This window comes from Cherax quadricarinatus, chromosome 95 (genome assembly GCF_038502225.1).
Source record: "Cherax quadricarinatus isolate ZL_2023a chromosome 95, ASM3850222v1, whole genome shotgun sequence".
NCBI lineage: Eukaryota > Metazoa > Arthropoda > Malacostraca > Decapoda > Parastacidae > Cherax > Cherax quadricarinatus.
The window spans coordinates 1,890,467-1,904,059 of NC_091386.1; the positions used below are offsets into that span (position 1 = coordinate 1,890,467).

Sequence of the window (13,593 nt, forward strand, 5' to 3'; positions counted from 1 at the left end):
GCTTCTCTATTTTTGCACTCTGTGGCCATTATTATGCAAAATTAAAAGGCATTTTTGGGCTACAGTAAACTCTGGATAACTGAAACCGTGGACACCAAATCTGCGGATATGGAGGTTCTAATGTGCTGTGACTGGACTAACACACAAGTAACACATATATAGGAGACTGAAACTTATTACGATGTTTTGGTCTGACTTGGACCAATAACTAGTCATGTGACTAGATAATAATCCAAGTTGGACTGAAAAGTTGTCATAAGTTGGTCTCCTATGTGCAGGGTTGTTTATGTATCAATCCACTCAAATTATTAACCGAGGTTAACTTAAGCCAGTTTGGCTTGCTTTCATGGGGATCCAATGTGACCCACAACATTGACCTAATACACAGGTATTAGGTCATGTTAGGTCAGGTAAGGTATGTCAGGAAACAGGACAGGTATGTCAGGAAACAGGAAAGGCATGCCAGGAAACAGGACAGGTATGTCAGGAAACAGGACAGGCATGCCAGGAAACAGGACAGGTATGTCAGGAAACAGGACAGGTATGTCAGGAAACAGGACAGGTATGTCAGGAAACAGGAAAGGTATGTCAGGAAACAAGACAGGTATGTCAGGATACAGGACAGGTATGTCAGGAAACAGAACAGGTATGCCAGGAAACAGGACAGGTATGTCAGGACAGGTATGCCAGGAAACAGGACAGGTATGTCAGGAAACAGGACAGGTTTGTCAGGAAACAGGACAGGTTTGTCAGGAAACAGGACAGGTATGTCAGGAAACAGGACAGATATGTCAGGAAACAGGACAGGTATGTCAGGAAACAGGAAAGGTATGTCAGGAAACAGGAAAGGTATGCCAGGAAACAGGACAGGTATGTCAGGAAACAGGACAGGTGTGTCAGGAAACAGGACAGGTATGTCAGGAAACAGGAAAGGTATGTCAGGAAACAGGAAAGGCATGCCAGGAAACAGGACAGGTATGTCAGGAAACAGGAAAGGCATGCCAGGAAACAGGACAGGTATGTCAGGAAACAGGACAGGTGTGTCAGGAAACAGGACAGGTATGTCAGGAAACAGGAAAGGTATGTCAGGAAACAGGAAAGGTATGCCAGGAAACAGGACAGGTATGTCAGGAAACAGGACAGGTGTGTCAGGAAACAGGACAGGTATGCCAGGAAACAGGACAGGTATGTCAGGAAACAGGACAGGTATGTCAGGAAACAGGACAGGTGTGTCAGGAAACAGGACAGGTATGTCAGGAAACAGGACAGGTATGTCAGGAAACAGGAAAGGTGTGCCAGGAAACAGGACAGGTATGTCAGGAAACAGGACAGATATGTCAGGAAACAGGAAACAGGAAAGGTATGTCAGGAAACAGGACAGGTTGTCAGGAAACAGGAAAGGTATGTCAGGAAACAAGACAGGTATGTCAGGATACAGGACAGGTATGTCAGGAAACAGGAAAGGTATGCCAGGAAACAGGACAGGTATGTCAGGAAACAGGACAGGTATGTCAGGAAACAGGACAGGTATGTCAGGAAACAGGACAGGTATGTCAGGAAACAGGACAGGTTTGTCAGGAAACAGGACAGGTATGTCAGGAAACAGGAAAGGTATGCCAGGAAACAGGACAGGTATGTCAGGAAACAGGACAGGTATGTCAGGAAACAGGACAGGTATGTCAGGAAACAGGAAAGGTATGTCAGGAAACAAGACAGGTATGTCAGGATACAGGACAGGTATGTCAGGAAACAGAACAGGTATGCCAGGAAACAGGACAGGTATGTCAGGACAGGTATGCCAGGAAACAGGACAGGTATGCCAGGAAACAGGACAGGTATGTCAGGAAACAGGACAGGTTTGTCAGGAAACAGGACAGGTTTGTCAGGAAACAGGACAGGTATGTCAGGAAACAGGACAGGTATGTCAGGAAACAGGAAAGGTATGCCATGAAACAGGAAAGGTATGCCATGAAACAGGACAGGTATGTCAGGAAACAGGAAAGGTATGCCAGGAAACAGGACATGTATGTCAGGAAACAGGACAGGTATGTCAGGAAACAGGAAAGGTATGCCAGGAAACAGGACAGGTATGCCAGGAAACAGGACAGGTATGTCAGGAAACAGGACAGGTATGTCAGGAAACAGGACAGGTATGTCAGGAAACAGGAAAGGTATGTCAGGAAACAGGACAGGTTTGTCAGGAAACAGGACAGGTATGCCAGGAAACAGGACAGGTATGTCAGGAAACAAGACAGGTATGTCAGGAAACAGGACAGGTTTGTCAGGAAACAGGACAAGTGTTTGCTGACACAGGTCTTAGTCATATGATGATCCCTAACTAGAGCTTTTGGTCATCTGACCAAGGCCTTCCACCGGCTTACCAGTCCACCTCTATTTACAGTGTTTGCTGCTTGCTGAACAAGCACACCAAATATAAGATTTACCAGAATACCTCACCTTGCCCAGGATTCAAAGTTAATTCCTTTTGTTTGCCACTGAGCTTTGAGACACTGGATTCATTCATATTTTTGTGTACTATCTGGGTAACCTTCATAAACTGGCTGCCTATAACCACTGTGAAACTGGCTTCAGAACAACCACTGTGAAACTGGCTTCAGAACAACCACTGTGAAACTGGCTTCAGAACAACCACTGTGAAAAAATAGTGAAATTCCAAGTGCTTTTGTGACTTCTCATGTTACCGAGGAATATAATAATGTGAGATATCATGAGAGTGCTTGGAATTTCACTATTCTTTTTGCAGTGGTTGTTCTGCACATTGTGATATCAACTGTTTACTGTGATCTTATTGCAGAAATTGAAAATATTTCTTGTGTTCACTGGTGTTGCCATTAGAGGACGTTATGGTCTGTTAACAGCAATGAACGTATTACAGTAAGTAATTTTGAGAAAATATTAACATAAAGTTCAAATAATTTCTTTTTCAAAAAGTACGAAACATTGAAGGAAAAAACACAATACTGTACTATATCTGGAACAATAAAAAAATAAAACTTAGACTACATTATAGTTCATCTTGGATGACTATCAAGTCACAAGTAACTTCGCTTCAGATTCTATTTCTTATAAGCAAACCCTTGATTTAATGGAATAATGGGGAGGGAGGGATGGAGGGTGAGTGACTGGTAATGGTGATTCTGATGGATAAGGCTGAAACGGTTTTCCTGCGTCTAGTGGCTAACGCGACGGCCTGGAGTTTTGAGACTCTCTGACCGCGGGTTCAATCCCGGCTGGGGTATGGTTTTTTTTCCTGCGATTGTTAAAATAAAGGACAATTCTATGAGCAGCAGACTACGTCTGCTGCGTCCCTATCAAGCGACTCAGTGGATTTTGCACCGCATTTCCTAAGTGTTTCAAGTCAAGATCATATAAAGCGAAGGTTTACTCTCAAGTGTGAATTACAACAAACTATTATTCCTTAATTATAACAATAGTGAAAAATACCACAGAAATTTATTAATGCATCACTAATTTACAGTGTGACTTATGTGTTGTTAGTGAGTGAATGTACAGTACAGTATAGTACAGTGCAGTATAGTACACTGCAGTATAGTACAGTGCAGTATAGTACAGTACAGTATAGTACATTACAGTACAATACAGCAGAGTACAACAGAGTACAGTACAATATAGCCAAGTACAATATAGTACAGTACAACAGAGTACAGTACAGTACATATAAGTGAGCCAGGGCTTGTATGGAGCTCATGCAGGTGTCATATTCTTGGTAATATGAGAAGTGAGTGAGGTAGAAGAGTGGCAATTCTTCAACAATTTCTTGTTAATAAGAACACACACTACATACCTGATTAATATTAACTACACAACTCTATACTATTTGCCTTAAGAATCTTTAATGAGAATAAGAAATTTTGAGTGTACAATCTAAAAATTTATATATATCCATCTGACAGCTGCCAAACATAAGATTTTGGTGTGCCAAATTAAGATGTAATTTCAGGACGTTAATAAAAAAGAAAAAGGCACAATACAATTACTGGAACAATACACAAATAACCTGCACGTAAGAGAAACAAACGTATGACGTTTCGGTCTGACTTAGACCATTAACTAGTCACACACACAAGCGCGAAGGTAGAGAAGCCAGTATGTGCAAGTTATTTGTGTATAGTACATTAATATGAGTAGCAGCTTGTGATAAATTACTCTGACAAAAAATAAAAAACTTAATTAATTTAATAATATCATTAAGACGTAAAAGTACAGCACAGTATTAATATGTAATGAAAACAGAGAAAGGATAGTTGAAGATAGAAACCAAAGAACACAATTAAGCAGAACACAAGCAAGGCAAATCTAGAGCAAGCGACACAGCGGAGCAGCCACAGCAGTAACATACCTGGGGTATTGGATCTGGGGGTCCAGCGATGAGAACACCTAACTGTAACATTCACCAAGACCGAACAAAAATTGGTATAAAAGAACAGAGAATAAATCAAATAAAAAAAGAACGGTTAATTGAACTATCCTAAATAATATGTAAAATGAGTAGGAATGTTTCAACATGCAGAAGAACTATTAAAATTAATACATTATATAAACTGTATATAATTTATATAGGTGTCCCTTATTTTATGAAAATACATACATGCATTTACACTCACTACCAGTGTACCGAGCTCAATCAAACCATCAACACTTAACTCCACTCTCTTGCAAACTACACTGACTGTATATAGGAAACATCACACACACAAAAGAATCAACATATATGGGAGCTGTGGCTTGGCCCCTGCTACCACAAATAGGTACGTACATAATAACCTGCATAAAGCAACCCCTTGTAAAAAGAGAAACCTTTATACAGTATAGTATATAAATACATATCCACAACAAAACTGCACATAGTACAAATGGCTAATATACATTTTAACAACATTTAAAAAAACTGCAAATACTTTGATCTATCAATCACACTGTCAAGGCACACAATACAGTATAGTAGTGCTAGTTGGGTTGTATATCAGAGGGACTGCTAAGGTGAGGAAGTAGACCACCTACTGACCTCACTTACAAGTGGTCATGTGACCAAGTCAGGTTAATTAAAAGCAATCTGCAAGTCAACATATATAGATCAATTAATCTCCTGAGTTTCTGACTCCACTTGGGTTATTACTGAGCGCTGACAAGTGTCCAATAATAATAATCTTTATTTACTACAAGTACATGTACAAGATATACAGATCATAGCTGACATCAATGACATACCACTATATAGAAAGCCGCTCGTTATGCTGAGCATTTCCCGCAAATTAGGTCAGTTCTGTCCCAGGATGCGACCCACACCAGTCCACTAACACCCAGGATGCCACCCACACCAGTCCACTAACACCCAGGATGCGGCCCACACCAGTCCACTAACACCCAGGATGCGACCCACACCAGTCCACTAACACCCAGGATGCGACCCACACCAGTCCACTAACACCCAGGATGCGACCCACACCAGTCCACTAACACCCAGGTACCCATTTTACTGATGGGTGAACATAGAAAACTGGTGTAAGGAAACACGTCAAACGTTTCCACTCTTTCACCAGGAATCGAATCCGGACCCTCACTGTGTGAAGCGAGAGGTTTTACCACCAGGCCACTTTATTCATAACCTAAAATGTTCCAGGTTGTACCACTAGCACAAGTACTCAGCTTATGAAGTCCTAGAACGTTTAAAATTTAATCAACGCTGACTAACAGGAACTGATACACTCTTGAAGTCATTCTGTTTCGCTCCAATCTCTTTACATGTCCGAACCACCTCAACAACCCTTCCTCAGCCCTCTGGACAACAGTTTTGGTAATCCCGCACCTCCTCCTAACTTCCAAACTACGAATTCTCTGCATTATATTCACACCACACATTGCCCTCAGACATGACATCTCCACTGCCTCCAGCCTTCTCCTCGCTGCAACATTCATCACCCATGCTTCACACCCATATAAGAGCATTGGTAAAACTATACTCTCATACATTCCCCTCTTTGCCTCCAAGGACAAAGTTCTTTGTCTCCACAGACTCCTAAGTGCACCACTCACTCTTTTCCCCTCATCAATTCTATGATTCACCTCATCTTTCATAGACTCATCCTTAGACCCAACTTAGCTTTTTATATTGTCCCACAACTTTCTGTAAAATGAAAGTCTTCAACAAAGGAAATCTATAACATCATCACTTGACTGGGGGTACAATCTACCTACAGAATGTAGTTCTGACTAACCAGTTTTGCCTGAATTCCTTTACAGATATTACCTTTCTCACACTCCAACAACGTGTCAACTACCAAAAACCACTTATCTCCACCAACTCTAATCCACTTACAAATGCTTGTTGGATTTCTCCTCGACACACTGTGCCCAAAACAGAAACAGAATTTTTAGAAAAATGGCATCAATCAATTTCCCATGCCACAAACCAATTTAATTGACTTACATTTCTAATGAAAATAAATATTAACACAACCAGAGCAATATTTAATGAATATGAGCACACGCTTCTCGTGGGTTGGACCGCAATGCAAGTACTGCCAACAAATACGGAAAAAATACCCTAAGGTGCAGATCAAAGAATTTATTATACACTTCGTTTTGCTCTGATAAAATCATAACTTAGTCGGCAGACCACCACTTCCTCTATTCATTTATTACACCAAAGTATTATTGTAATTGTAGGAAAACACTGGCTTATTTTTTTGTAATGGCAGTTTACACATTAGTTATAAGTTCTATCTACTCACATTCCCTCTCACTCACTGGCAAAAAACTGCAAACAGAATTCAATAGCAGTTATGTTAAATACCCATTTCTGTTTCTTTTAACAATCAGTTAAAAATCTTTTCTTGCTTATTTCTTTAATTTTGTTTCCCAGTATAAGGGAAGGACAGACAGCAGACCCCATGTCTAGATCACTGCTTTCTGCTGGAAGCACTAACTAGTCTAGCTCCTTTAATATTGCAAAAGATGGTAAGGCGCTATAAACAATACCTTTAAGTTGGATATGAGAATAAGAAAGAGAACTGGGGTGAGTTCTGTGCTTTGAGCAACAGAATTTTTTACTGTGGCAGCCTCTGATTTTATTCTGTGCGCTATAATTCATTGGCTTCTATCTGTTAAGCAGTTAAATATCCATCGGTCCACTTTTCCGGTTAATACTTCTGCAAGCATTTTTTGTACACAATCATGTACATTTTGCACCATCTGCAAAGTCGCTTGCTTTCACAAAGAATGATTCTGGTGTGTAGGTTTGGGTCTAGTCCCTCACAAATTATAATGTACCTTTCTCACCTATGTTCCGAGGAATACGCTTCAAGGGACTTCAGAAATTCCTGCTAGTTTAGATGCATGATTCAGTGTATATGAACAGTGGAAGTTTTCTTTACGTTTTCTAGCTCAGTAGTCTCACCAACCTTGAAGTTAAATACCCATCTGCCCACTTACCAGTTATTCCTTCTGTATGCATTTTCTGTGCTAACACACTGTGGTCACACTTGTCAAAGGCTTTTGAAAAATCAATGTACATAACATCAGCATTTAGCTTATCTTCCAATGTATCCAAGATCATATTGTAATGGTCTAGCAAGTGCGAGAGGTAAGAGCGACCTGATCTAAACCCATGCTGCCCTGGATTGTGCAACTGTTGCAATTCAAGTGATTGACAATCTTGCTTCTTACGGACCATTAAAAGATCTTGATATGTGAAGTTAGTGTTACTGGTCTCTAAAATTTTTAAACTGCCACCTTTGTGAAGTGAGCAATATCATTAGTTTTTAATATCTGTGGGATGATACCAGCGTCCAGACTCCTTCACACGATACTACCGTAAAAGCCCAAGATAATTTCTTGCAAATTTTGATGGGTATGAAGTTCCACAAGTCCAGTCTTGGGGCAGAATGCCTGGACATGCCAACCACCCCCTATCAAGACTGAGAAACTGATCACCTCAAAATTTCTTCTACTGTCTCTAAAGTTATATTTGCCAGTATTTAACTGAAGAAGTCTGTTGCACAGGTGATACAGTTCAGCAATAAAGATACCCAAGTGTTCCACAGATATCTTATTCATTAAATATTATGAGATTTAAACATCGGAACCTTCTTTATTTAGTACATAATGTCAACACCTAGTCTCACACATTATTCTGAAATTGTTAGCATTTCCTTTAAATTCTCTGATTATGCAAATTTTCCAAAATGCATAATGAGTTTCGTTAGTGTGACTTTGTAAATGGTCCAAGTCGGACCGAAACGTCGTCATGAGCTGCTCTATGTGCGGGTTATCGGTGTATCGTTCCAGTCATGATATTGTGACTTTTTTGTTATTAAATGGTCAGAATAAACACAAATGAAAGGAAAAACTTTTAATGAAGAAATGTTCAGCCTATACGACAAGCTTCTTTAACCCTTAAACTGTCCAAACAGATCGATGTTCAAATTCGTAGCTACAAAAGTAGATCTACTTTTTTTTACATATTTTCAAATACAACAAAAAAAATGTAGATAAAAGTTTTTTTTACACGTTTTCAAATGTAAAACAAAAAAGAAGATCTACATTTTTTACATACTTTCAGATGTTGAAAAAACGTATATATACGTTTGGACCATTTAAGGGTTAAGTTACCAAGTTGCAAAAAAGTCGGTTGAGAGCAAAACATTGTCATGAGGAATATCGTAAAACATATACCTTTTATATACCTTTGAAGAGTTTCGAGTTTTACTACTCTCGGAGCCCGGCCATGGGCCAGGCTGACCTTGAGGTATATCTTGGGGTATCCTGTACATGCAGTATTGCACAAAACAAGCTATGGGAGGGGAGGAAATCTTCAGCTCAAGATCTTTCACTCATTACCATGCATCATCAGGTGCTTTGCAATGTTGCAAGAGCAGCTCTTGTAACATTGCATAGCTCCTGATGACTCATGAAGACATGTGAAAGATCTTGAGCTGACAATCCCTCCCCCCCACCCTGTGGCTTGTCTGGCATTGCTAACATTCCCTGTCTGCGACTGCAGTGCATGCAGTAATACCTCACAGTCCCAATAGAAAGCTATGCTTTGCAGTTGTGTCCATTTCAAGCAGCGACCGAGCTCATGGAGGTACCATTGTAGCTTACCATCATCACGGTTCCAGTGTATCGTGTGTGTAAATATCAACACTGAAAGCTCATTCCTAATTCTCGTATTATGCTTCATAACATCGTATTTGTATCCCAACGCTGCTAACCACTCAACCTTGTCACTAATTTTAATACTAATAATAATAATAATAAAATAAAATTATCAATAATAATTCTAATAATAATAATAGCAAAAATAATAAAACTATATTACCAACAATATTAATAACAATATAAAAAAATGATTAAAATTATCAGTAATAATAATAGCAAAAAATAAATAAAAGAATAAAATTACAATAAATAATAATAATAGCAAAAATAATAAAATTACTACCGGTAATATATATTATATTAAAATAATAATAATAATAATAATAGTAATAATAATAATCCCATTTACACATACAGTAGTACAGTGGAACCTCTACTTCCGAGTTTAATCCGTTCCATGACTTTGCTTGTAACTGGATTTGCTCGTTTGCAGAGTCAGTTTTCCTCATTTAAATTAATTGAAATGCAATTAATCCGTTCCAGTGGAATTCTGTGCTTCAATAATTTCGCTAATATCAACTCTACGGCTTATTTATCTATCTCATTTCATCTAATATGACATAATAGACAATATAAATAACATAGAAACCTGATATATACTCTAAAATGAATAAAATATGTCATTCATGTAGTGGTATGGGCGGTGTCTGCGGTGGACGAGAGTGTCTGGAGACTGGGCAAAATACTTCATGAATAATTTCACTAATATCATCTATACGGCTTATTTATCCATCACAGTTCATCTAATATGACATAACAGACAATATAAATAACATAGAAACACGATATATACTCTAGAATGAATAAAATAGGTCATTATGTAACAGGTGGAGGCGGCCACAACCGCTCCCTCTTTGTTGTGGTAAACACTGCCATCTAGTGACGGCCTTTTGAAGCCATCTATTATTATAATTATTATATGTAGTACATTATTATTATATATGTATTATTATTATACATATATTATTATTGCATTATATTATTATACTATTATTACTATATGTATTATTATTATGTATATTATTATTATTATTATTATTATTATTATTATTATTATTATTATTATTAGTATATAAATTGTAATTTTTATTCACACAAAAAATATAAGATTTACTGTTATTCCTTATTGCAATAATTGTATAAATAATGTCAACCCATTCATGACAGCATATTGTAATGGAGAGTGACGTCATCTGTTTACTCTGAAACAGTCAAGCAATGAACCATTTCTCCTAGGTTGAGCTCAATTTCAAGGTACTTTTCGTTGTGAAAGCAATTAAAATCACGTCTGTTTCTGTAATATATCTTCCATTCTATCAAATGAGACCCAAAAAAACGAGAATACAACCATAAAAACCATTCGAAATTACCACTATGGGGTGGCTAATTGCTGAGAAGTGAACTCCGTTATTTATGCTTAGATTTCTTTCATTTTTGGTGTACGTTAACAAGCATATTTCCATCATACATTGCCCAAGTTTCAATAAGATAGTCCAACAAACAAACGAGATACAATTCTCGAGATCAAGAGCCCCTCGCCAGTGTCAAGGAACCTGCCTTGAGGGCTGCTCGCTTATGGAAATTTTGCTCGCATATGGAAGCAAAAAATCGACCCATTGGCTGCTCATATTTGGAAAAACTCGCACGTGGACACGCTCGCAAGAAGAGGTTCCACTGTATTTAACTTTCAAGATAACTCCATCAAAGTCAGTTATGTCATATACAGTGGACCCCCGCATAACGATCACCTCCGAATGCGACCAATTATGTAAGTGTATTTATGTAAGTGCGTTTGTACGTGTATGTTTGGGGGTCTGAAATGGACTAATCTACTTCACAATATTCCTTATGGGAACAAATTCGGTCAGTACTGGCACCTGAACATACTTATGGAGTGAAAAAATATCGCTAACCGGGGGTCCACTGTATTTCTAACATTTTCTAGTGTTCTGACTTACACTTCACATAAACAGTTTCTTCTAGTGAACAAACAAAAAGTCACTTCCTTTGACACCTGAGAAGTGACTGACTCAGCCTCTCTGTTATCCATTTGATGTCAGATAACTTACAGAGCAATAAAAAATTTCTCTAAGTAAACAATTATTCGTATACAGTACAGCCTCTCCTCACTTAGCGGCGTACTCGTTTACCGACGACTCGGACTTACGATGGGCTGACCAGTATTTATATCTAAATAATGTATATTAGAGCTGATATCCTCTATTTTGTTTAATGCAGTATACACTACACTACTGTATAAACATTTAAAATATACCAGAAATTTTATAAATGGTGCAAAGGTGACATTAAAACAATATCAGAGACGGTTGACACAAACCCACTACCATTATAGTATGCTCCTCACTTAGCCATGAATTCGTTTAACGATGTGGTCTTGGGAACAGAACTCTGTTGTTAAGTGAGGAGAGGCTGTATATAAGTCCTATACATACCTACCCTACATTTTGATAAATTACATACAATAAGTGGAGAATTATCACTTTTTCACTGATGATAAGCACTTCATGACTACTCTTAGGCATTGAACAACTTCCACCATCACTACTTTTGCACTTTGAGGTCATTATTAAGCAAAATTAAGGGTTACTTTCACACCACGGTAAACAGCGAATAACTGAAACCATGGATACAGGACTCGCGGATACAGGGGACTTACTGCATGTTGAAAATCACACTATTCAGGCCCTGGCTGTAGTCCATATGGAATGTTAGGACACTGGCTGTAAGACAAGCCTTCGTTCATTAAAATATACAGCAGGAGATGGTCTAAGTTGGGAATTTCTAGAAATATTGGGAAGATCTCATACACCAGCTGTGAGGTGGTAGGCAGCCTCTAGAGAGTTCATCAGTCTCTTGTGTTGAACTCTGCACTATGTTCAGTGAAGCTCAGAAGATGGTGTGTGTTATGAATAAGAATGTTGGAAGAAGAGTGTGTTTTATTGAATGCATCACATCTGCTCCAGGGGCGGAGCAGCCATGATGCATGCAACAAAACACTCTTGAAGCTGCAAGGCATCTTGCAGTTGTTGTATAAAAGTCCACACTTCAACCATCTGCTGGTGTATGTTTCATCCATCAAAAGTTTATCCTGCTACTGGTGTTATAACCTTCCGAGCAGATTGAATTTATAATAAAAATATATAAATAAATAAATGAATAAATAAACACACTCACAAAGACACACACACACACTCAAAAATACACACAAACACACACAAATGTACTATGCACAACCAGAAACAATCTTTAACACATCTATTGACACAGGGTAACTGCTGGAGGTGTGGAAGACAGCAAGTGTGGTCTCAATGTTTAATAAATGGGACAGACAAGCAGCATTAAACTACAGACCAGTATTACTAGCATGCATAGTATGAAAAATTATGGAGACGTTTATCAGAAGAGTGTTGGAGCACCTAAAAAGGAATGAGTTCATACATGACAACCAACATGACTTTAGATATGGTAAATCTTGTGTCAGAAACCTACAGGAGTTATGCAACAAGGCAACAGAGATAAGACAGGAGAGAGAGAGAGAGAGAAGGATGGGTAGGCTGCATCTTCTTGGACTGTAGAAAGACTTTTGACACAGTACAGCACAAGAGACTTGGTACAAAATCTAGAGGAGCAGCAGGAATAACAGGAAAAGCACTACAATGGAATATTGCATACCTGACAGGAAGGAAACAATGAGTCATGGTAAATGACGAGATGTCAGAATGGGGTTCTACAGGGATCAGTACTATGGCCGGTACTATTTCTTGTATACGGGAATGACATGAAAGAAGGTATAGTGTCAGAGGTATCCCTGTATGTGGACGATGTAAAACTAATGAGGAAAAAACAAACAAGGAACATAAAAGGCTATAAATGGATCTGGACAGGCTGCAAGTCTGATCTAGTAAGTGGCTATGGGAGTTTAACCACCACTAAGTGCAAGGTTATAAAGCTTGGGGAAGGGCAAAGACTACTGCCAATGGAGTTCAGGCTCAGGAGGCAAAGGCTGCAAACTTCACTCAATGAGGACCTTGGGATAAATATTGCACTAAGCATATCACCTGAGGTGCACATCAACCAAATAACTGCTGCAGCATATGGGTGACTGGCAAACCTATGAATAGCATTTCAACACCAGAGTATGGAATCATTTGAGACTCTGTACACCGTGTACGTCAGGCCCATATTGGAGTATGCAGCACCAGTATGGAACCCACACCTTGTCAAGCACATCAAGAAATTGGAGAAAGTGCAGAAGTTTGCAGCAAGACTAGTCCCAGTGCTAAGGGGTATGTCCTATGAGAAGAGGTTAAGGGAACTCTATCTAATGGCACTGGAGGACAGAAGGACTAAGGGGTGACATGATAACATACA

At 38.8% G+C, this 13,593-nt stretch overlaps 1 protein-coding gene across 12 annotated transcripts in view; it reads right to left on the reverse strand.

The window, feature by feature from the left end:
* The window catches only part of LOC128703925 (tyrosine-protein kinase Src64B), a 134,361-nt gene that overhangs the window by 52,163 nt on the left and 68,605 nt on the right, over positions 1-13,593 (reverse strand). For 8 of the 12 annotated variants that reach the window (XR_011394681.1, XR_008409389.2, XR_008409388.2 and 5 more), the window contains one exon: positions 4,382-4,423. The exons of the other annotated variants lie outside the window; for them this stretch is intronic. Coding sequence is in view for 5 of the 8 variants with exons in the window: in XM_053798808.2 (XP_053654783.1) it covers positions 4,382-4,423 (42 nt within the window). In the remaining 3 variants the exon portion in view is untranslated. The remainder of the gene's footprint in view (positions 1-4,381; positions 4,424-13,593) is intronic. 12 annotated transcript variants of the gene reach the window in all.